The following is a 24,966-nucleotide window of genomic DNA, read 5'->3' as shown; positions in this document are numbered from 1 at the left end:
GCTCAGGTTACAACAAAGTCATTTAGTTGACAACAGAATATCAGTGACCGTAAAGCTGTACCTGTTGTGGATCCTTCTGTGTGAAAAAAGTCATATTCCAATAAAACCCACGTGAATGTAGTCAAACACGCTCATCTAATTTTTTCAAGTTGAGTCTTCAGAAGTATAAAAAGATCTAATTGCCATAGCAATGCAAGTTAACTGGACAAACTTAAACATTTATGCACTAGGGGGAAAACATTTTTTTCACAGTGTCAGTTGATCATTTCTTTTTCATAAAACGTTTCTTTTGCGTGTGTTTCAGGTTTATGACTTTATGGAGTAGGACTCACAGAGGTAGGGCAGTGTTTACTGCAGCTAAACCCAGATGCATTTTTTTGTTCCAAGTGCAGACAGAATCCACTTACTGAGGGAAAACCCCAGGTACAGCCTGGTAGCTTCAGCCCTGTTGTGGTATCGCCTTCCTAGATTCGTGTGTGGACAAGTTGCCTGGAATGCTCACTAATAACACGGCTTCCTGAAGGACAGCCCGGGCCCCGAGTTGGCAAGGAACACGCTTTAGTCATATTACATTCTCTAGCAGAAATTCAGAAGGGATACTGAGCAAAATGTCTTTCAAAAGGATAGGATTTAATGTGACTCGGCTTGGTAAATCATTACTGGGTCTGTTAAACAAACCGTCTTCTCTCTTAAAGATATTCTGGAGTGTGTACAATAACATACCCCCTGTGACCAGCCTGCCTTTGAGATGTAGTTACCACTTAATGAGAGGAGAGAGGCGACCGCTTTGGTAAGTGTCTAACTTGTGACTTGAGGTCACAGTGGGAGGGAGATGGCTGGGGACCTCAAGAGAGGTCTTTTCACCTGTGTGTCTCTCACGTGGACCCTGAGCAAGCCTGTGATTCTGGCTGTGGCCCAGGGTCTTAATAGCTTAGTGTCTGGGCCAGAGGGTGGGACCCTGAGTTTGCCCAGGGTCAGAGTCTCAATTAGCAGCAAGTCCTGCCTCAGACCTTCATCTGGTCTGCTATGTTCTCACCATTCACAGGAAAATGATTCTCAGCTCACTTGGTAGCAAACACAGAAACCTAAATGGAGTCCAAAGTGGATTTTTCTGGCGCCCCCTAATCCAGTCCCCTGGTCGGGGTCATCCCATGGTTCAGATCCCGGTCTGCAGCCGTTACAGCCCTCGATGCTCTCCCCGGAGCTTTCCTGGTTGGGTGGGTTTCAGGTGGCCTCCTATTTGTGGTGACAAATGGCCTTCGCAGGCACCCCACAGACACGACTTGGAGTGTCAGCTGGGGCTGTGTGTTCATCCTCCGTCCCCCGAGGGTCCAGGCAGCCTCGGCACCACCTCCTTGAGATGGGGGACCCTGTTCTGACACTCTGCCTGCCCTGGCCTCTGCTTTCTGCCCTCTGCACCCCACCCCTTCCAGTTCAAGGACGGGGGAGCTTACCCAGGACGCCCGCGGGCTCTGCTGTTGAGGTCATCAGTGTTCAGGCAGTGCAGGCAGCAACGCCCCTTCTCAGCCAGGCTGAACTGTGTGCCATTGGGTGTAACTGTGGACGTTGCTCTTTGATCCAGGGAAGAGGACAGTAATGCCAAGGGCGGCGTCTGGAAGATGAAAGTCCCCAAGGACAGCACGGTAGGTGGGTTCCGTCACTTCCCAGAGCGGGTGCACTTGGGGTTGCCGGGGCTGTGTGCTGGGGTGGTTTGGGCTTTTCAGAAGCCGGCCTGTGGGTCTCCCGACAGGCTGGGGGTGAGAGATTCCTCTCTGACCCGGGAAATGTTCCTCTTTACACTGTCACCTTCAAGTGTATCGCTGGGCCCTGTGTGGACATGGTGTGGGGGCAGTGCCCGCCCACATTGCAGACAGCCGTCGGTCTCTGCTGCAGTCCTTCCTCGCCAGCCCAACTGACACGGAGAAGTTGGTTTTCCCAAGAGGGATGCAGGATCCCTCTCTCCAAGACTCCTCAACTCTGGACTGGAAGGCAGAGCGCCCGCAAGAGTGACCACGGGGTGCAGGACAGGCTGTGCATCTTGACCTTCTCTGGGTCTTGGGAGGCTGTACCTGGCCTCTCCCAGAGGCCTGGCAGGAGGCTGGTTTGAAGAAGCCACACCTCAGGAGCCTGGGTTTTCCGGGCGTGGGAGTGGGCTCCAGGTCTTCGATTGTCTGAAAATAAACATGGGCATTAAAAGTGTCTGTCTTCAGCCCCAGGAAAGCACAGCGCTTCACCAAAAATGGACAAAGGGAAAGAGCTGCCCAGCCTCACCTTTAATGGAGAAGCTCCAAGATGGAAATGTTGCTGGGAATCCTATGTCTGAGCTGGAGCAAGTTCCCCGTAAACACAGACTTAACGATGGGACCGAATTCACCTGTCGGGGTACCTCCAAGATGTGTTACTAGTCATACTTGACAAAGATCTCAGAGGAACAAAGGACACACCGGGCCAGCCTACCAGCCCCCCACCACCACAGAGACTGCGGGAATGAAAGGAGGGCGGAATCTTAGGCTTTGTTCGTAGATTTCCCAGAGAATTCTGTTTGTCTTTCTGGGCTGTTGACACATGAGACCTTGAATTCTGGAGGAAGCAGCCCTGCTGTCAGGGTCCACTGTCCTTGCTAGCCCCTGGGCCACACTTGGTCCCAGGGAACCTTTCCTGTGCCTGGAGCCCAAGCAACTGGACCTGCTGGGCCCCGCTGCCCAGTGGAAGTCTGGTGGGCCCGGCCTGCCTGCAGGCTGAACAGGAGTGGGAATTCCCCTGCCCTGGACATCTCCACCCACCCCGGCCTCGTCCCCAACACAGCACAGGGCCAGAGTTGCACAGGTAAAAGGTGGAAGGGAGGACTTCCAGAGGGGAGGCCAGTAGATGAGGAGGGACAGTCTAGGGAGAGGGGAACCTCCTTGAGGGTGGGGGGCCACCTTTCAGCTCCCTGGTGAAGGGCGGTGGCTTGGTTAAAGGGCGCGCTGCCGTCAGCTCCCAGGAAGCACCAAACACCTGCCATCACACTGAGTTACTGTGTGTCCAGTGCCTGGCCCAGGGTGCGCCTGCAGCTGTTGAGGGGACCATCCTGAAGGTGGCGCTGTGTCCTGGTGATCGCGGTGCTCGGCCATTGGATGCCTTTCACTAATGGAGGCCACTCTCTCAATCCCCAGAGGTCAGCCCCATTGTGACTGCCCTGTTCACCCATGGAGACGGATGCTCAGTCCCTTAACCTGCCCATCAGCCTCTGAGGATTCAGGAGGGGAGACTACAGAGTGCTAAGTTATGGCCAGACAAAGGGGACCAACTTCTCAAGGGGAGGAAGGAAGAGGGCTGGTGGGCCTCCAGGGCCTGAGTGGACGTTAGACGGTGTCAGTGGATGTGGGCTGGCCGAGCTCTAGCATTTCCCATGGCCAGGAGGCAGACAGGGCATGGACGAGTCCTTCCAGGGAAATCGCAGTCACACGTAAACCTGCCACTCAGCACGGACCGTCTGTGCCGAGAGAATGGGACTGTGGGAGTCCCTAGGATCCGGCGAACTTGAACTCCCTTCAGTGTTCTTTCCTGGGGTGACCTTTGAAGTGCTTCATCAGGTGCAGGGAAAAAGGAGAAAGATTTTACCAGTAGCTCTCAAATACAATCATCTCAAGTCAGGAAGAGGTAAAGAAACCGGAAAATGACCGTTGTTGGAGTGCCTCCCACCCCTGCCCTTCTCCCAGCCTCACCAGGGACGCGCCAGCTGCTGGCTGGCCTGACTTTGATCACTCGTGTTTACTGGGGAACGCTGATTGTGAACCAATGCGCCACGTGCCCACGGTAGGGTTTACCCTGCCGTCTGCGGGCTGCAGGTGTGGCCACGTGCGATGTGGGTGACGAGGGGGCTGGGACTCACTCACCTACAGAGCACAGTCATCTGAAACTGTGTTTTGTCTTTTTATTATGCTCCCACTTCAGTCCACGGTTTGGAAAGAGCTCCTGTTGGCCACCATCGGGGAACAGTTCACCGGCTGTGCAGCAGCAGGTAAGGGAGTGGCCACTCTGTCCTCCGAATTGTCAGGCTCCGTCCCGCTGGCCGCCTGCACGAGGCTGTCCATGTGGTACTCTTGCTGCATGTTTGGAAGGGGACAACTGGGGAACCGTGAAGTTATTGGCATTTATTTTTCATGTGACCACACGATTCCCTCTTGGGTATGGATGTCTGTGTGCGTGGGTGTATTGCCATATGTATACAGTCATCCAGGGGTTCTGACTCACAGATTCAATCAGTCACAGATCAGAAATATGGGAAAAGATGAACCGTGCCTGGACGGAACACACACTTCCTTTTTTCCTTGTACTCTTGAAACGGTACAATGTAACTATTTGCATAGCATTGATGTTGCTATGTAACATAAATAAATGTAAGTCACTGTGTAGTATCAGGGCCCTCGAGAGGATTTAAGGTACCAGGGGCTTATATGCAAATACTGTGCTATTTATATGAGGGAATTGAGCATCCAAGGATTTTAGTATGGGGGTCCTAAAACCATCCCCTGCAGATACCAAGGAGTATATGCAGACCCGCAGGTGTGTGTGCACACACACGCACAAGCCTATGAATATTTCCATACATACTCAACTTCACAGTATCCACCACCATCTGTCCAAAATACGCAGAAAGAAAACACCCCTTGCCGTCCGAGGGCCCTGGATGAACTGGTCTTCGTCTTCCCTGTCTCCTTGGTGTCTTCTGGAAGGGGAAGGTGCGTGGGTGTCCAGTAGGGTTTGTAGGGAGGCAGGGACCCTCCGTCTTGCTCAGTCCCTGCCCCTTCCTCTCATCCTTCCTGGCCTTTGCTCAGAGAGGACATTCACAGGAGCCGGGATGCACCCACTGCCATACCCCAGGGGTCCACACGGGGGCCCCATGAGCACCCTTCTCCTTTTGGTGCTGGGGATGGAACCCGGGGCCTTGTGCAGGCTGAGCTCCTCCCCTGACAGGGCGCCCGCCCCTCGGCCAGCACTTCAGTTTTGCTCTGCGTCCATGAGGAAACCCCACAGAGGACCCGGTAGGTGACTGGTAGGGTTTTGTTGGACCTTTTTCTGAAGGCTTGGGAGGTAGACCTTAGCATAACAGCTTCTCTGATCCGCCTGAATTCACTTAGGCCCTCAGTCAACTCTTACTTACCATTGTTCTTACTATTCCTTGCTGAAAGGCTTGCACAGTGGCCCTCGGGAGACTTCAGTGCGTACCCTGAGGCCCCCCCCCACCCCCACACATCTCCAGCCCCTCTCCCCAGCAATCTCAGATATTTCCACTTTGTTTTGTTTACTTCTTCCACTACTTGTTATCCACGTGAGGCAAAGCTTCGGTGAAGGTAAAAGTGTCCTAAAAGTCGTGATTCCTTCCGGGTCCGCAGGGAGCGTTAGCGAGTTTACCCTGGGCCTCCTGTGCATGACCTTGAGCACGCGGAGCCCTGGGAGAGGGGGCTTGTGCAGGAATCATTCCCATTTCCAGAACCAGGGAGAAGTCTAACTGATAACTACCCGGCACTGAGTGAGGAGTCCTTCTGGGCCACGTCTGTCACCTTTGAGTGGTGGCTCCTCCTGGCTGTGCTGTCTTGTGCTGCTGGTTGACTCCGTGTATGGACAGGGCTCTTGCTGGTGGGCCTGTGTGGCCTGGGCTGTTTGACCGTGCTCTGGAACAGCCTGTGCTCTTAGCTACCAGGTCACCAGAGCCGAGCCCAGCCCAAACCCAGACGGTTCAACCTGTTGGCACCCACCTGGTACCTCTCCTGCCAACCAGTGGTGTAGAAAAGGCCGTCCTGAGGCCGGGATGCGCAGATTTCCCCAGAAGGCTGGTCTAGTGGCCTCTTGGCCTCTCCTGATGGTGGAAGGCCTCCCAGCCTCCCTCTTCCTTTGATAATTCTGTTTTTATGTGAAATGTATCATTGAGCTCTAGAAACTCTATATTTAAATGAGAACCATGTCTGAGGTTGGCCTCCACAGGAGGCAGGGTGCGGTTTTGTGTGTTCTTTACACTTTTGTCTAAATGGGATGCACATACAAGGCCCACCCTTCCTAGAGTCTGGTAGATGTTCACAGAGTACGTACGTCCCGGTCACGAGCACACAGCCCCCAGAGCCTCCCCGCCAGTGCCCCTTCTTACCCTTGGTCCCATCCTGTCCGTTCCTGGACATCTCTGTAAGCAGTCAGGTTCCACTGCGTTTACAGAGGAGAGGAGGAGGAGAGGGACAGGGAGAGGGAGGAATTGTTTGCTGAAGATGATTTGAGGAAGTTGGACGAGCCCTTATGGAACTCCTACTCAGATCCCCAGGTGGCCTGGCCTGCAGAAGACCACGGAGAGAGCGGGGCGTGAACACGGGGGTCTGCGGCCCAGCGAGCCAGGCGCAGCGCGTTTCCAAAGCAGAGCTTCCTCTTGGTGGTGGGCTCGTCTCCCACACATCCCCCACCGATGCCGAGCTCTTCCATGCCCTGCCGTGGACAGGAAGGCCAGCATCGAGGCCTGTGCTGATATCAACTTCCCTGCCCATCAGCCTCGGCAAAGGCTGAATACCAGTGATTAAACCTTGCTGTGTGGCCACCATTGGCTGTCCACGAGACAGCCCTGAATCTGGAATCAGATTCGTTTAAAAAACAAAGCCAAAAATAAATAATATTTTTTAAAAAATCCTTTGCTAATGCGTGCAGGCAGCCTCCGTGGCCATGCACTGAAGGACGGAGCCAGCTGAGCCTCAGGGAGTGTCCCTCCAGCTCCACACACAGTGCTAACAGATGGTCCCTGGTTCTCAGTCCACCCTTCAGTGCAACCTGAGAGAGCCGGAGGGAGGCACCAGAGGGCGGGAAGGGTTCCCAGGGAAGGAGCAGGCCAGCCATAGAAAGCAGATGTGCAGCTGGGCATGCAGGGCACTGGGGCAAAGGGACCAGCCACCTCAGGCTCTGCCAGAGTGTGGCAAAGGGTCGGGACGTTCTTGTCAACTAAGCAAGGGTTAGGGAAGGGTTCACTTGAGTGCACTTGGCTTTCCGAGGGCAGGGATTGCGCAACCTGTTGCAGAGAAAGTCTCATCCCTGGGTAAGAAATGGAAAGAAAGCTTTGGTGACATGTTTAAAGGGCAAAATGACTTACCTGGAAAATGCGTTGGGCTGGAGCACTTTATGTGAGCCCCCCGGGGGGATGAGACCACTGTGCCGTGCACACCACTGCCTTCCCAGCTGCACCCCGTTAAAACAACTCCCCACGAGGCCTCCGAGACCCGCTTTCCGGCCCCACCTGACTTGTAGTGCACAGGTGCGTAAAAGTGATCCCACAGACCTGAAGCCCTCTCAGTCCTGTTTCCCCGTCTCCTGTAGATGACGAAGTCATAGGAGTGAGTGTCAGCGTGCGGGACCGGGAAGATGTCATCCAGGTCTGGAATGTAGACGCCTCCCTGGTGGGCGAAGCCACGGTCCTCGAGAAGATCCATGAGCTCCTGCCCCACATCTCCTTTAAGGCCGTGTTTTATAAACGTAAGTGCTTCCTTTTTAGTTACTACTTTGCAGCTTATTCAATCAGACTTTCAAACATAGACCGTGTGGTAGGCCAGGCACAGGCAGGGCCACTTGAAATCCTGCCACTCAGATGAGGTGACAAAACAAAGGGTTTTTTTTTTTTGTTTTTTTTTTTTTAAATCAACAAGTTGAATCTCCAAAATTAAAATGAGGCTTTAACCTTGCCTAACTTTGGGCCTCCGAGAAGGAAGAACACATTGTGTCTGTGGTTTCAAACGTTTAAATCTGAACTTGAATTTGTCCTTCTCAGGAACACACACACACAAATTAGACTCCATTGGAAACAACAGTAACAAAAAACTGCTATTATATGAGCCGGCAGGTAGATGTTCTATCACCCTTCATGAGTGGGAGTCTATAATGTATAACGTCTGTGTCTGGGGGGGCCGCTCATCCCGCACAGGCATGGTTGAACCTACTGCGGGCCTCAGCCTGGCTCAGGACACGGGCTGGGGCCCAGAGAGGAGCAGGACTCCGCGCACAGTGTGGAATGTTAGCAGTGTGAAGAGCTGTGTGACCCTTGTCTCCATCGTGACCCACGTGCATTGCTTTGTGTGTTCTTTTGAAACAGTCATCTTTTCTTCATAATGAAACCACCCTAAGGCTGCTAAGCCAGCGTTGGGTAGATCGAGCTTCAGGGTACACTTTGAACAGGGAGTCGAAAGAGTGGACAGCCCTACAGACGTGTGATAAATTTTCTACGTCCCAAACTGTCCCCGAAGTTACTAATCCATGTTTGTTTGTTTGTTTGTTTTAACTACTGTATTTCAGCAAATCTAAGATGCTCTTGATGATAGGAGGTCCCATTTCTTATTATTACTAAGGGGGGGAAAAAAGTCTCCAATTACCCTCTGAGCATAATCTCGATTCCATAGTTCCTCAGGTATGAGGGAGGCGGGATGGGAACATCTGAGAATTGCTGAAATACATGTATGTCATCATCATCTCTCTTTCCCCAACTCCTTTCCAAAAAAGAATAAAATAGCAGATTGTTTAGTGTTGGTCTAAAGGTAGCTGATATGAAAACTAGCGCCCCATATAGGGAATCGTCCGGGCACCTGCAGACAGCTCAGGCTTGGCTTGGGGAGACTGATGGGGAGCTGCAGGTGCTCAGGAGACACCAATCCTTTGAATTTTAAAGGAAAGGTTAAATAAAAGAGATCAGCCACACGCTGTGCAGGAGTCTGCTGGCCATGCAGCGTGGAGAGGCCACATTGGTCGGTGCCGTTTTTATTCTTCAGGGACACATTGATTGCATCTTTACCCCAGATATAAATTTAAAGGCCTCTAAGGCTCTTTCTGCTCCACAAGACCAACAATCAGAAACTCAGAAGGGCATGGGCTTTGTTGCCACTCACGAAGGGGCCGAGACGTCCCTCACCATTCTGAGCAGCCCATGCTGACTCTGAGGATGCGAGCTGCCGCCCAGAGCAGCCCTCCCGCAGCACCTTCCCTTTCCTTTCTCACCTGGGCATGGAGGAGGTTGGCGGCAGATGATCTGCAAGGTCCCTTCTTCTTCAGAATCCTAAGAACAGGTTTCCCGTGGCCGCAGGGTCAGCATTGGTGTGCGTGTTTCACTAGGCGATCAGGCTACGGGGGCTTAGGCTGGTGGTAGGGCAGCGGCCATGACCAGGCCGCAGGAGCAGGGCAGGAGGACTCTGCCTGGCTATGTGGTAGCAGGTGGTGGGAGAGAAAAGGCACACGGGAAGGCAGATCCACCTGCCAGCCGATCAAGGTGGGTAAAACCTGACGGTAGGGGCCGAGGTCGAGCCTGTGAGCAATGCAGGACTGGCTACAGTCTCAGCGGAACCCACACTGTAATGGCACAGAGGAGCACGTAAACCTCGCAAGATTCTCAGAATTTGGAATGGGAAGACGGACAGTGCTACCTCGACTCAGCAGGGCCCTGCCAGGTTTCCCGAAAATCAGGACCCACAGCTCCCAAAGTAGTCCCGGGCCAACCTAGGGTAGAAATCGCCAACCAGCCTTTATTCTGTGTTGGTCATGGGCTCCTGTCAGTGTCCACCAGTGTGTAGAAGCTGGGTAACAGTGGAGCTCACCAGCATGTTCTGTCACAGCCTCTAGGGGTTGGCAAAGACTGGGCCATTGCTGCGTGATTTCCACACAGATTAATTATTTCAGCAAGACATTCCTGGTGCACAGCGGACACAGTGGTGCACACCTGTAATCTCAGCCATACGAGAGGCTGAGGCAGGAGGATCGCAAGTTCCAGGCCAGCCTCAGCAACTTAGCAAGGCCCTAAGCAACTTAGGGAAACCCTGTCTCAAAAAATAAAAAGGGCTGGGGATGTGGCTCAGTGGTTAAGTGCCCCTGGGTTCAATCCTCAGTACCAAAAAGAAAGAAAGAAAGAAATGCACAGTGTACAGGTACCACACACACACACACACACACACACACACACATCCCAGGTGTGACCGAGGGTCCTCTCTGAAGTGAACACTGTTGAAAACAGGGGCAGGCAAACCAGCAGTCCGAGCCAGGTCTCTATTTCCCTCTCCTTCCCTCCTCACCTGCTTTTGTACAGGTGCTCCAGAGGATGGTTTTTTAAATAGCTGGAAGAAAATCAAAAGAAGAACTATATTTTGTGAGACATGAAAATTATATGAATATCAAATTTCAGAGTCTGTAGTCTCTTTGGCCTGTGCAAGTGCCCGTTGGTATCCATATTTCCTGTAGCTGTTTTAATGCAGCAGGAAGTGCTACTATCAGGAAAAGTTGGCTCCTGCTGGCTTGGAGAGCAGTGTCCATTCCCCTCCCACCCCGCTGCCCTGAGGTTCCCAGAGCACCCTCCGGGGCCCCTCTCCCAGTGCTGTGCAGTATGGCTTCAACGGTTATGTGTGCCGTGCCGCATTGATGTGAAGGCTAGCCCAGACTGCTCTTCACACCTAGAAGTACTCAGAGTCTCTGGGCAGTCTGTGTCTCCGGCCTTATCATTTGTAGACCAGCTTTGCTCTTGTCTGTGGCTTCTCTGACTCTGCAGCACAGAATGTTCATGGCAGGCCAAACCAGGCTTCCTTTCGTGTCTGCCTTAAAATATCTTCCTTAGAAAGAAAAAAAGCAAGCACAGGGAAATACTTGCAAAGCGATAGCCCTAAGAAGCACTAAATTAGGTCAGATTTCAGGCCACTCCCAGGATTTCGACCAACCCCAGGTAACCCTGGGGGCTGTCTGGTGTGTCTCCCTGGTGCTGGCCCAATGAAGAGGACGTCACGTCTACTGCCCAGCAATAGTCTGAAGATGAGTCTGTTTGAAAAACAGGGGGAGGGCTTCAGAAGTAGAGGGGCAGCCCACCTGAGTCTCCCTAGGACCCACTACAGTGGAGCCAGGATGGGGACCAACACACGGGATCCTGAATCTCCCTGGCTCCACCAGACCCAGCTCCACAGTGATAACTAACCAGGTCCAGAAGCAGGTCCCCAAACGTGGCCCTCGCCTCGGAGGACCTGTTACAATAGGTGCCTCCCTTTCGCGTCTTGTGCTTTAAAAGTCTTTGGAAACATTTGTTGTTGCGTGGTTTTTTTTTTTTTTTTTTATCCTGGAGTTGGCAATTATAATTCCTAATTTTGCAAGCAGACAGCAGGGGGCTGAGGATCCCCTGGGAGGCTGGGGCAAGGGGGGGGGCAAAAGAAAGACCCAGGAGTTTCCTGAGAGTTTAGCAGGGAAGCAGAAGAGACTTGGCGTGGCCTGGCGTGGTTCTTGTTTTCTTTAGCTTTAGTGTTTACTGCATCCTCAGCTGGGTTGGGCTGGGCTGGGCTGGTGCGTGGCCGGGGACAGTTGGCCTGGCACTGTGCGTCTTCTGGGTGCCTGTACCCTGAGGTCTTTGCCTGCAGCCCACCATCTTCCCTCCATCAGTGCTGGGGATGCGTCACCCCCGCAGGCCCAGCAAGAAGAGACAGGCCGCATGCCCACTGCCTGTTGATCCCTTGTTTGAATTTCCATGATTGCGTTTCTCAGGAAGTGCACGCCTTAGCTAACAGTCACTGGCATAAAAGAAAACAGAAAGAAAAAAAAAAAAGGTGTTTGAGCGCTTGCCAGAATTTGGGGAAGCGGAATGAGATGCCTGGAGGAGGGTTGGCCCATCCTTTGCTTAAAGTTTTCTTTCCTTTTTTTCTTTTTTTGTTTTTTTCTGTCCTTTAGCCCATGAAGAGCATCATGCTTTTGAAGGTGGACGTGGAAAACACTAATTGCACTCTAAAGAATTCTTTGTCCTTTGCTGAGTGGTTTTGGAAACGGTCTTATCAGGAGGGAGAGTGAAGAGAAGACCCTCAGAAGCCCGATGCTGGTCAATTTAGAGTGGGTTTAGGACTCGCAGTGGCAACAGCGGCAGGTGGGGTGGGGGAGGTGGGGTGGGTTGCTACCGTCATGTTCCTTGCTTTTTTTTTTTAAGATTTTTTTTTTTTAATTTTTAAATTCTGTTCTTTTAACTCGGATTTTTTTTTTTTTTTTTTGGCCCTTTAAAATTCCTTCCTTGGGCTAATTGTTGTTTTCTGCGCTCCCTGTTCACTCTGAATGGCCCCGCTTCCCCTAGTTAATGAGTCTTCGAAGCTGCACGCACCAGCTAGTCTGAGCACTCGCTGGGGGAGCCTGGCTCCCGGTTGGTTGTTGTGACACATCCCTGCAAACCATGAGCTGTGGCCATTGTTTCTTCTGTCCCAGGGAAAAGAAAAACCACACTTAGGCTGATTTTGCCCTGACATCACACACTTCTCTCTGATTTTCTGTTTTAAAACTTTTTTTTTCTTCCTTAAGCCGTAAAAGGGAAGCAACAGTCAGAGTTGCGTCCCATGAAAAGTACCAGCACATTTTAGTATCAGAATAGAAATCAGGCTCCAGGTCTTTCCGACCCTCCGTGGAAATAGGTCCAACCAGAATTTCAGCTGGGCCTTTTCCATGGACGGCTCAGAGCTGCGGCCCGGGATTTCTCCTGGTAGTAAACCTGCTGTTTCCAATTGAAAGAGGAATCCATCATTTTTTCAGTGTTTGAATTGAGCTTCTTCCACTGTTGAGGTGTGTTTTCCCCCACTGAGGACTTCCCAGATCCCCTCGATCACGTTTTGTTGAAAGAGCCCTGCTCCTCTGATCCGCCCTGATCCGTCAATCGGGATCCCCATGGCCTCTAGCCTGGCAGCTGTCCCCTGCATTGACACCTAGGACAAGGAGCTTCGATCTCCTTTCCGAGATTCACGTGAGCATTCCCAGCACTGAGCTTTGAGCGCCTCTTGCCCATATTGACTGTTGGCGATGCTGACATATACTGTAATCACTGCGAAAGAAACACCAGTCTCAGGAGAGGAAAAAGGCCGAGTGGGGATCGGGGGGACCCACTCAAAACGTGCCGGTTCTCCTCTCTCAGCTTTGTCCCACTGGGTGCTTTTACCTGGGCGAGGGCAGGTGCAGGAGGCGCCCGCTCCTCCTGGCCGCCTGGAGTCGTGGGAACTGGTACAGGCACACGTGGCCCAGACCTCGAGGTACCAGGACTTCCAGACCCTGTGGCAGGCAGCTCCGGTGGGTCCCTGAGTAAGACTCTCCATTCAGACCGTCGACAGCGCCAGTGGGTGACGGGTCCCTCCCCTTCCCTCCCATCGCTCACCCCGTCAGCCATGATAATCACCAATCATCGTTTTTAAAAGTGCTTTTTTCTAAACTCAAGTTTTTTCAGCAGTTCCACTATGAGGTATAAGAATATGGCGTCCATATAGCAAAAGTCTGGGACTTGTATCTCTCAACGACACACGTTTCTCTGAACATTCAGCTTCTTTTAGAATTATTCCTCAAGGATCTAAAAAAAAAAAAAAAGTTATTCTGGACATGAAATTCTTTTTTATAATATACGTATTTTTCTGATTGATGAGAAATATAGGATAAAATCGACTTCAGTATAATTGTCATATATATTTCCATAAAGTAAATGGATTTTGAGGAATTTTTATTTTTGGAATTTTTATTTTTATTTAAAGCATTTGTGATGACATGTTTAACTTTTGCCTGTATGTAGCCTTTGGAGTAAAAATAAAATAAAATAGGAATGTTAGGCTCATGTTAATGATTTCCAGTTTTTACTGTGTATGATCTTGGAACCTGACAAGTACACAGAGTAGGTTTTCTTTCTTTCTTTCTTTCTTTCTTTCTTTCTTTCTTTTTTTTTTTTTTTTTTTTTTTTTTTTTTTTTTTTGTAGTCTCAATGAACTTCTGCAACTGTTTCTGACCCTCAGGAAAATACCAACCATGAGAAGGATTTAATTTGCCAAATGTTAAGAACCTATCATCTAAATTACTTTAAGAGTGGATTTTTGTCAGATTTTGCTTTGGAAATTGTTTTAATTGAATATTTAGTCATAATAGACTTTGTATGAACTAAGCTGATTTAATCAGTTTAAAAACCTCTCATTACCTTCTTAGATTAAAGAAGCTAATACTCCTCTGAGATAGAAGGGAATCTTTCGCAGGGCATGTGACTTCTTCCGCGTTAGGCACTTCAGCCTTCTTGGCAGGCGCTGGGGCAGATCTTGGGGCCATCAGCCGAGTCCTGGTTAGGGAAGGCCTCGCAGTCTGGGAAGACGGCCACAGGGAGTTCGAGGGGCTCACTTTCCCTTCTTGCAAATTGTTAGGGTCTGCAACACAGAGCCAGGAAATTGGATTGAAGCTGGTATGTTTTCTGCCCCCACCCCCACAGCTGTGACTGCCACACCATAGGGCTTGCTTCCTGAGGAGAGCTGGACCCCCGGAGGTGAGGGCCAGCAGCCCCCGTAGAGACTGGCTTGTAGGCCTTTGGGTTCTTTTGTGTAAGCACTTTCTGAAGTGCTGGATGTCTCAATGTTTAGGTTTTCTCTTCCACCCCAGCTTTCCCTCGCGTTTGAAATGATGATAGTCTACAGCAAACCTCTACATGGAATATGATGTCGTATAAATTCGTGGTACCCTTGATGGAGGGAAAGAACGGAAAAACAAAGTCAGGATGCTAGTCACTGTTAGGTGACGCTCACTCTCTGCCCTGGCCTCTCCTGGGCTAGCTCTGTTGACCCACAGGCAGTCACAGGACTGTACAGTGGGAGGACCCTTAGATGGAGTGGGGAGTGGCAGATACAGTCTTCAGCCTACCAACGGTGCCTCCCCCGGGCATGGGGCCAGCAGACCAGAGCTGAGGGCTCCAGTCTGAGCACACCGCCTCTGACTCTGGCCTCCTTGTGGAGGCCTAGCGTCCCCTGCAGGTCTCCCTGGTCAGCACTAAATGTCTGCCCAGACGTGGCTGCCTATTGTAAATATCTCCTCATCCTCTCTGGCCCACCCTGAGGGCTGGAGTCTGGAATTGACCGCTGTGACTTGGCCTTGGCCGTGAATCAGGCTCTGCAGGCCCCTGACTTTGACCTAGAGCTGACAACATCTGCATTGGTCACTGGGTGGCGCTGCCTCCCAGCCAACAGGCCCCTGCCCGCCCCAGACTCTGCCCAGCCATGTTAGTGGGACTGTTTGAAGATCCTACTGCGTGTTGCTTTGAGGCTTTTATATAAAGTAGATTAGAAGGTGTAAAAAATCACTCTTAGTGGTCGACATTTAGTTCTTGCACACCTGATAAAAATGGGTCAAATAGAGAACTCTATAGACACGCTTAAAAAAATAATATCGACTCCTCAGTTCTCATCGGCCCTAGGGGCAGTCATGGAGAGTAAATAAACGTACAAATAAGAGATTCAGTAAGTGTTTTATCAAATAGTATGCCTGAAGACAAAAAGATAGGATTTATTTTTCCTTTTTAATTTGCTGAACGTAGCATGTACCCCCTCCCCCATACACACACACAGACACAGACACACAGACACAGACACGCACCTTTCCTGTATTTTGGGTTTCTGGAAGATTTCACTCATTCCAAAGAAGGTGGGCTGCCTGTGCACTGTGGGAGTTTCTCAATACACGGAGTCCAGTTAGAACGATTCTGGATTTGGTGGCTCAGGACTATAAAAAGCCTGGATAACTATCTCTGTTGACACCGAGGAGACCGAGGGCAAAGAGGAAACAGATGAGGTACAGAGAAGAGCCCCCCAAGCCGAGTTCCCATGCAACAGTTAGACAGGTTTCCCTCTATTCTCTCAAAAAGCAAAAGGCCCCCGGAGATTCCCTACCCACCCAACTATACTGTTCTGGGCTTGTTTTCTGTTATCTTTTACATAATGCATCAAAATTCGAGACCTTATTTGTAACACATGGAAGCTGCAAGTCCCTGATTTCATGGTCCTGACCTGGCCAGATTATCTAGAAGAAAACTCGGGGGTTCTTAGAATTTGAGAGCAGAAGGGACCTCTGAGATCATCTTCCAGGACTTCTTGCTTCTGAGCACGCAAAAGAATCCCAGGTGCTCACTCACCTGGGGTTGTGTCCAGCTCCCCTGGAGGTCGCAGAGGGCTGGACATCCACATTTTTACCTGGGCCCCCAGGGACCCTAATGCTGATGGTCCTCCCTTGAGAATACCTGGTCTTACCCCACCTCTGCATATGACAGGTGAGAAACGCCCCCGCCCCACGCCCGCTCCAATACCCGAGAGTCCCGATTCAAATCTGAAACATCAACAATCTTGCGGAAAGCTACCGAAAACCATTATGACCAAGATTGAGTAGATGATGCTCATAAATAAGAACTTTATGGCCAGGACCACCGCTATCCTAAGCAGCCCATCTCTGGAAGTCCATAATATAAAACCTCACATGCAGAGTGCTGGCTCTTTTCTCTTTTATAAATACCATTTCAGCCTGTTAAGAGAAAAGAAATTAACGTTCAGAAAAAGTAGCTACTCCATATGCGCAGTAACTACTTTTCTATAATGTCTTATAGCATCTGGGGTTCAGCATCATTGAACAAGATTAAATGAATGTTATAGAGCTATAAAATTGCATGTAAAATAACGCAAAACTGTGCAGATGACTATCAAAGTAGCCTGGGAATGAATTTCCACTAAAATTAATTGTCACTTTCTAAATGTAGCTTAGCAAAGCTGTTACTAAACTGAAGGGATTCTTTAATACATGGAAGTCTCAGAAAAATCCAGTGAGTTTCCCCAAACCCTGCACAGGATAAGAAAGGCATTGTGAAGTCAATATTTTTTGTTCTCCATTGCTCCTAAAATTTAGAGTGCCATCTTATATGTGTGTGTTGAATGTGCCTTAGAATATCCAATAAGAGAGCCTTTGGATATTCTATTGTGTCCCTCGGAAATCGAAAGGTGGAAGGAATCTGTGTTAAGTGTTTCATTTGAGTTGTTTTTTTTTTTTTTTTTTTGCCTGAGAAAGTTACAAACTCACAGAATTAGAAGATTTCTAATTTCAACCTGTGATATTGAAGTCATGATTTTTTTTGGAACATTTATTTTGGAGCAAGTGATTATTTGGGATTTATTAAACTAGCAACACTGCATTAGAGAAATGAGCATGAACTTAATGTATGTGTTTCTGAGTTCTCTATAGAGCATGAATGGCACCTATTTTCTTTTTACCTACAAAGAAGCAGTTTTAAGGAAAAGCTTTTTAGTTTTAGCACTTTTCGTTATATAATGAACAGGGCATATTAAAGGACTTTGAACATTTCAATGAATCTATAGGGTCTGTGTTTTCAAATGGAGTTGTTAATTTTGTGAGCACACAATAAATTCCTCCCAAATTTTGCAGACCTTAATCAGGTAACATGCCTTTCAGCCACTGGTATGATTTTCTTTTTTTAACGCATGAATGCTATCTTCTTAATATTTATTTGTAATGAGTCACTCTAACTTTGCACAATTTAGTTTCATTTGAATTGCTGCTCAGAAGAATTAGAAGTGTGAACTAATGAGCACACTTCGACTTGAGACCATGAGCATCCTTTGCTCCGAATTTAAAATCTTATCAGTTGTCTTGCTTGAAAGGCATTCATGCATCAGCTGAACCAGGTTTGTTGGCCTCCTGTCTTGGATCCCCCAGTGCCCCCCCGCCCCCGTTTATACCATCTGTGCCCTGTGCCGTCGGGGACCCTTTCACATCTGGCTACAAGCTGGTGTAATGCCCTCCCTTTTGATCTGGCTTCATCTAGTGATTTGCTCAGTATTTTTAAGGTCAGACTGAAAAGTTTTCTGTTCTAGTTATTTTTGATTTTTATACTGTGTGTGGTGTTTGATGTTCGGATCCATGTGAAAGTGGCTTCTAGGAGCCAGTAATTTTTATTCCAGCCTCTTGCAGCAATAAGGTAAGATTAGTCTGTCCTCTTCTTACTTGAAAATGCAGTGATTTATGTGTTTAGTGCAAATGTTTATTCATGCCAAAGTTCTTGCCGCGTTCTAATTTGGGACTCCATTGCTATGAATGGTGCTCCTTCCTCTTTCAAGTTAGATTTTTTACAGAGTGTGCTTAAGTGTTATTAGTTTGCAGAGCTTTATTTTGAGATCTTTCCTGATCTGTTGCCACCGATTTCCCACTCTGTCTTTGGGTTCTTCTAGTGTAGAAATGTCTTTTTTAATCCTGCAGGTTTAAAACTCTATGCAATTTTATCAGCCACCCTGCAGAATTTTAATTAAGTTCCAAGTGTGTGTGGTGGCTTCCATACCCCCTTGTTCATTCCACGTGGGTCAGAACTTTCCACCCGCTGTGTTTGGGGCTCCTAAGCAGAGCACCTGGCACTCTGGTGAGAAGCAGCCATTTCTGTGGTCCCCGCCTCCGCGGAACACAGTCGGCCGTGGGGCTTCTGGTTGTCTCTTAAAAAACACATTTTGTTTGTTGAATTAATTTCCTTTGCCCTTAAACTCAGAATGGTTTTGCTTTAGAACGAGTCGATTAATCTCTTCCTCTTTCGCACTGTAATTCGCCCACGTGACTCAGTGGTCCCCTGTTGGGCCAAGCAAAGTGAATGAGCTCTTCCTCTCCTGCTGTCCAATACCCCCCCCCCTTTAAAAACAGCACAAACCCAGCAGACTCTAATTTCTTCCATCCACCTGCAGACGGTCCTATCTCACGCTGTAGAAGCAAGCGCCCCGAGATCATGTGTGTGATGCCCAATTAATTTTAACACAACAAATTTAATGAACTCTTTGAGGGGCAGGGCACCAGGAATGGGAGGTTTTAAAGTTTCGTGATACCTCCTTGCCACGTTTGAGTCTGTTGCCGCCACCCCTCCTTCTCCTTGCCCTTGGTCATCGGATGCCCTGTTTGGATGGAGTTCCTGGTGACTCTCTTGGCAGAGACCCCACTTCCCCCAACACACGGTGTGTGGGAGGCCAAGACCCTTGTCTGTGTTTTCTTTCCACGGGATTCTTTAGGTGCCAATAATTGCTGTTGCAAGAAGTACTCACCGCTTTCCTCTAGTGAATGTGTTAAAAATCTCTGGACTCTTCCAGGATGATAGGCCCTTTGTTATAGGAAGAAAAGACGGCAGTAGCCTCTACAAGGCTCAGCAAGTTCAAATATGTATCATTGAAATAGATTTCTCCTTCCGATCATCTGGCTGGGCTGCGGTGCTGACTAGCTTATTTCTTGCCAGAGAAAATAAGTTTAAATCATAAGCATGCTTAACGTGCGGGCATAAATCACCAGGCTTTGTGATCGTGAACTTGTTGGGCTCTGCAGGGTTTGTACAGATGTGGGGCCCAGCCCGGCGAGGACGTGGGCAAGCCCCGACTCCTCAGCTTCCTCTCCATCGTTTGGGCTTTGCACCTCTAGGGTTCTACACAGGATGGGTCCAGAGGGGGGTCTCAGGTCTGAGGACACGTTGAGGCCTTGGGGTGGTCTCCTTCTGGGGAAGTGTGGAGATGAAGGTACAGTCTAGGGCTGTGTTCCGTTTTCAGGCAAAAGTAAGTGACGTTTTGTGAAGGTCATCCAGGGATGAAGGACTGCAGCTTTCTCAATGTATCTTAAAAAAAAAAAACCAAACATCTTTGAATCCAATCAAACTTTGACAGAGGCTGGTCGGCTTCAAAGAGTGTTCCCTAGGAGGCTGCTTCCACAGAGGTACGGCACATACTTCAAAGCTGTTCTTGCAAGACACATTTTTAAAGTATGTTTTAAAATAAATAATAATAATATACCCACACCAATGTGCACTGCACAGTGACATTTTAAAGTTTGGGGAGTCAGGAAGCATCAGTTAAGTACGCACCGATGTTAGGGAGAGTCACTTTTTAAGACCTTTTTCCTATAAAAACAAAGGTACAAAAAACCACACAAAACAAATGTGTAACTCAGTGAGTTGTTAAAAGAAGACTCTTGTCCTTAATCTCAGCGGCTCAGGAGGCTGAGGCAGGAGGATCCCAAGTTCAAAGCCAACCTCAGCAACTTAGTGAGGCCTTAAGTAACTCAGTGAGACCCTGTCTGTAAATAAAATATTAAAAGGGCTGGGGATGGGGCTCAGTGTTAAGTGCCCCTGGGGGGTTCAATCCCTGGTACCAAACAAACAAACAAAAGACTCTTACAACAGCAGGTCAAGACATAGACCTGGTGGCCTGCTTCCCACGCCCCTCCCTCTCACTGGAATACCCACTGTCCCTGCCGATGCTGGCACCTGCACTTCTCCCTGGCTTTGTCACAAGTGATAAACACCAGTTTTGACGTTTTTCTTATGACTTTGCTTACAAAAGTCACCCATAAGAAGCCTTTTGATTGGGAAGTGCAATGCTCTGCACCATAGGGACGTGTCTCCCTGTCAGCCAGTGACTGGACAGACCCACACGCGTTCCTGCAGCCTGGGCAGACTGGCAGCGTCCATCAGGATGGCTCAGGTATCGAGTTCCAGGCCACCTCGGCATGTAGATTTCTTCTCCCCAGAGCCCTAAGGGAGCCGAGCTATGATTGTTCCACATTCTGTACGTGGAAACTGAGGTCGGGTGTGACATAACTTTCCCAGGGGAACAGATGAGTCGTTCCCAGAGCCAAGGGACATCCACGGTACGGTGGATCCGGCTTCTTCTCATGCTAGCTTCCAGTGGACAAGAACTTTGTGATTCGTAACGAGTTCGTTTTTAAAGCAAAGGTTCGTTAGCTATGACAAAGGAGATGGGAAGGAAAAAAGAATCCCTGTCCAGCTTCTAATTTTTCACTTTACAAATGAAGAAAATGACCCAGGATCAAGAATGTTATTTAAGATCACACAAATGGTTGGTGGCAAAGGTGCAACCAAATCCGCCTGTCTCTTGGCTCTGAGCATCAGCGATTGTTCCTAATTCTGTCCCTCATGTGGGCCGAGTATGCGTTTGCTAACCTGCCTCCGTGTTTCAGGTCCACGTGAGCAGATTGGCCCTGAAACTGGCTTTCCAGCTAGGACACACCAGCTACTGGCTCCTTTTCTTCAAAGTTGAACTGGGAATTAAAAAAAAAAAAAAATTTATATTTGAAGCTTGCTTTTCTGTCTCACTTATTGAGTGCCCAATCTGTAGGCACACATGCCTAACACTCTTCTCTGAAAAATGTACAAGAATAACACATTTGACTGGGGTGGATGGCAGGTGAAAAAGAATTACTTGTGCAGTATGTAGGCCCATAAACACATTGACAGCCAATTCTGGATTATCCCAGCACAAATGGATCATGCAAAAATCCCTCCTCTACTTCTCCCCGGTGACCTTCAACTGTTGGTGTTTGGGAAGGCTCCTGCCGGAGATGGGAAAGGGGAAGCCCAGAGAAGATGGAATCTGGTTTCCAGACCACAGCATTAAGTGTCCTGGCAAAGGGTCGGTAGCGTCACCATTTAAGGCTACAGAGAGACTGCAGGGTGCCCAGCCTGACCCTGAACATGAGCAGGGGAGCAGACAGGCCCGGATGTGAGGAGCTGAGAGTGGGATTTGCTTTATTGGGTTGGAATCCTGTTAGGTTGTGCCTTGAGCAAGTGACTCAACGTCTGAGTCACAATGTCCTCAGCATTCAGCGGAAGGGGCTGAGCTGCTTCAAAGCAAGTAAGATAGGAAGCACCCAGCTCAGCCCTTGGCACACGGCAGAGTTAGAAAATGGTGCTCCTGTCTACGTCCGTTCGTCCTTACGGCACGGAGAGTGCAGGCACGACCCAAGGAAACTCACTCCACCCTCAAGGGGAAGGTGTGGGTCCAGCCTGCCTGTCTGAGGCCCCACGAGTCTGTGGTGACAATCCTCGGGCCAAATCTCCTGTCTCCTGATTGCTGCTTTATTCTTGCCCTTCCTGCCTGATGGCACCCTATTGGGACAAACAGGTGGCCCCTTTTATTGAGTTCTGTATACCTGACTTCAGAGCTCACTTAAACCCTAGGTGAACTTCACGGGGCTGTGGCTCAGCGGTAGAGCGCTTGCCTAGCATGTGTGAGGCACTGAGTTCCATCCTCAGCACCACCTATAATTAAAGGCATTGTGAATGTACAACTAAAAAAACCACCTAGGTGAACTTTCCAGTCCATCCTTTTCCAAGGACATCATTACCATCCTTTTTCAAGTCTATAAGAAGGAAGTGCAGTGGGTAGAAATGTTTCCCAGCCTGAACAAATTCTGGTTGAAGCCAAGGCCTCCTATTGTCCCCTGCGGATGGAAGATACTCACACTTGCCATCACAGGGTGATTATGGGACATTCCCAGGCGTCCCCTGCAGGATGTGCATATTATTTTAATCGTGGACACCTTAAAGGACAGTCGGCAGGCTTCGGCAGAGCTGCGACAAGGACCACGTGTGACATTGACTCCACCGCCCAGCGAGTACTTATTAAACTACTCTGATGTGCTAGGTTTGCAGCTACAAAAATAAACAAGACGTCCGTCTACTTCACGGAGCCTGCCATTTACAGGTTGAGAAAGACCATTAAAACCCAACTCCCAGGCCACGGGAAGGACAGGAAGTGTGTGCTCCACATCTCTGGGCCCCAGACCCGGGGCAGGCGTCCCCAGCCCACCTCGCGGCCGATGAAGAGATGTTTGGATTTGTTGTGAGCCGCTTTGGTTTAGTTTGGGGTTTTGAAGTCAAAATAGCCTTAGATTTCTAAAGCCGAGTGTTTTCACTAATCTCATTACTTTAAAATTCCCCAACAATCGCTTCGATACCAAACTCAGTAACCACAACGGCTGTTTATAATTGGTTGGAGACTTTTAAACCTTTCTTCAAAGCTGAGCGAGCCCTGGACTTGTGCTTTTTGTGCCTACCTGAGGGGCCAGCATCCTAAAAAGCCCTGTGCACTGAACTGTCAGCCGTGGGGACTTTGTTACCCGGGGTGGGGGTGGGGGGATCAAGATTGCTTACTCTGTAATTTTTTTTAAAGCCCTGTGACTCCTTATAAAGCACATAGACCATCTGAACAAGAAATATGACACTAAGTCTAGGATTAAATAATATCTCGGGGCCACCGCCTCATGCGATCTCAGCAGTTTGGGGACTCTGCTAAGTGCAGGTTAACAAGACCAGGGCATCGAAAATGAGCATCTGTCCCGTGACCCAGCTGGAGCCCCCTCCGGTTATTCATTCCAGAAGTGCACGCTGACACTGGGTTCAGTCCCGTGGCCTCGCCCGCGCGCAGTGGTCTTTCAAGATTGGCGGGAGGTCAAGTCCTCCAGCCCCAGGCTTGGTGGAGCCGCTAAGTGTTTTCAGGATCCGACTGGCTCTGCGGAGCCTGGTGACTGGCTTTTAACAATTAAAGAAAACAAAAGGCGGAGGGGCGGGGGTCATCTCCGAGCCCTTCATGGAGGAAAGGTTTAAAGAAGAAAAAATAAAGGGTTTTAAACCAGAAGAGGCAGCTCTGCAGAGAAGAGTCTGGGTGGACGGGGCGCCACGGCCAGTCCACCCGCTGACCTGGGCTTCACAGTCCAAGTTCATCCTCCTCTCACTTCAAAGGGCTGGCTTCCCATCCTGCAGTTTTGCTTGATGACAAATTAATCAAACTTGATTTCTCGAATGAGATGGACACAAAAGAAGGACAAGTCCCCAAGGCCCAAAAGTCAATACAGCCCTTCTGGCTCTGATTAGGGTAACAAAAGGATCGCTGGAGCCCTCTTCCTGCAGCTCCTGGCCGGCCGTGGCTGCGGCCGGCCCCGCTTGTAAAAGAGGAAGGTCTGATTAAAACAGGTTTCAGCTGCGGCCAAGTGCACGGGGAGCCCTCCTGACAGAGAAAAGGGCTTTTCTGCACACCACCTCTTCTCAAGAGCAAAGCTTCCGCTCTGAAGAACCTAGAGGAAGTAGTATATTATGGATCTGAAATGTTTATAGATCGCCCCTTTCAAGTTTCCACTGTGAAGATGACTTGAAAGGAGAAGAGAAACCACCAGCCTGTGCTCCCCGGCAAATGGAAACCGAGGGCCCGGGTTTGGATTGGGACATTTTCTTTTGCAGGGTTAAAAAAAAAAAAAAAAAAAAGACATTCCCTGAGCCCGGGAAATGGATGTGCCTGTGAAGGCAGGCTGGGGTGGGGAGAAGCCACTGCCAGGGGTGTGCCCACTGGCGAGCACAGAGGCAGCCCCCTGCTAAAGCAGGGCACGCAGGGTTCCAGTGCAAAGCCTCCCGGCCGCTCCTCCTGGCCCGCTCCTCCAGGGAGCATCCAAGGACACCGCCTGCCTCCTCCTCCTCCTTTTGGGACGGCTCTGTGTTCTGGATTTAGAACAATTGCTGTTGCAAAAATATGGTCACTTGACTGCTCTGGGTGCTTTAGAGAAATGAAGGGTCCAGACCTCCGGAGCCGAGTTTCAGAAGGAAGGTCTGAGGATGTTTCCTGTGGAGGCAGAGGGCACCCATCTGCAAACCTGGGTTTGGAGGACCACTTCCAGGCACGCTGCTGCCACCCATCTGCAGAGGGTTCCCACAGGCCCATGTCTCCTTTCTGACTCTTGGTTTGAAGATTCTTCCTCCAAGTACCTTTCTGTCCCTGACGGGCAGTTCTCAGGGTGTGTGTGACGTCATTCGAGGCTTCCTAATTCAAAGCTGTGATTTAGATCCCGGTGATGAGCAAATACAGGGTGAGCCCTACCGCCCCCCCACCCCCGCCCCGCTGCTCCCTGCTCTGCTCTCCATGCAGCTCAGCCCCCGGTCGCTGGCTGGCCTCCTGGGGCAGCTGTGAGCCCAGGCCCCTGCTCTGGACGCCTGTTCTGAGCACAGTGGCCAGCACCCCTTCTTCCTTGGCAGTGTAGGGGACACTGATGTTCTCTGTGGCCTCCCGGTGGCCCTCGACTCCTACATACAGCATGTGGCTGGTTGTAAGTGCGACTGAGAGTTCCTGGCCTCTCCCCTGTCCACCCCACACGCAGCCCCTCGCGGGGGAAGGGTTGTGGGCTGAACTCAAAAGCAACCTTTCCACTAGCTCGAGGGAGATCCCATTTTAAAAAGCCTGATCCCTGTCCTGGGGAGGGGGCTGCTGGTGTGCACAGAGCCCACGCCGTGGCTGAGAACAGCTCCCCCAGCCCACAGCGTACCCCAGCTGCTGACCCGATGACCTGGTGCCCGCCTGGCTTTGCTGAGGTGCAGCTGGCCCA

General features: G+C 49.9%; 1 protein-coding gene across 1 annotated transcript in view; it reads left to right on the top strand.

Moving 5' to 3' along the window:
• Window positions 1-13,591, top strand: part of Eif4e3 (eukaryotic translation initiation factor 4E family member 3) — a 30,343-nt gene extending 16,752 nt beyond the window's left edge. The window contains exons 3-7 of the mRNA XM_026392689.2: window positions 696-790; window positions 1,583-1,643; window positions 3,937-4,003; window positions 7,330-7,485; window positions 11,686-13,591. Coding sequence (XP_026248474.2) covers window positions 696-790; window positions 1,583-1,643; window positions 3,937-4,003; window positions 7,330-7,485; window positions 11,686-11,732 — 426 coding nt within the window. The 3' untranslated portion in view covers window positions 11,733-13,591. The remainder of the gene's footprint in view (window positions 1-695; window positions 791-1,582; window positions 1,644-3,936; window positions 4,004-7,329; window positions 7,486-11,685) is intronic.
• The last annotated feature ends 11,375 nt before the right edge of the window (window positions 13,592-24,966 follow it).

The sequence above is a fragment of the Urocitellus parryii genome, chromosome 16 (genome assembly GCF_045843805.1).
Source record: "Urocitellus parryii isolate mUroPar1 chromosome 16, mUroPar1.hap1, whole genome shotgun sequence".
Taxonomy (NCBI): Eukaryota; Metazoa; Chordata; class Mammalia; order Rodentia; family Sciuridae; genus Urocitellus; species Urocitellus parryii.
This window is presented reverse-complemented; position numbering and strand designations above follow the sequence as displayed.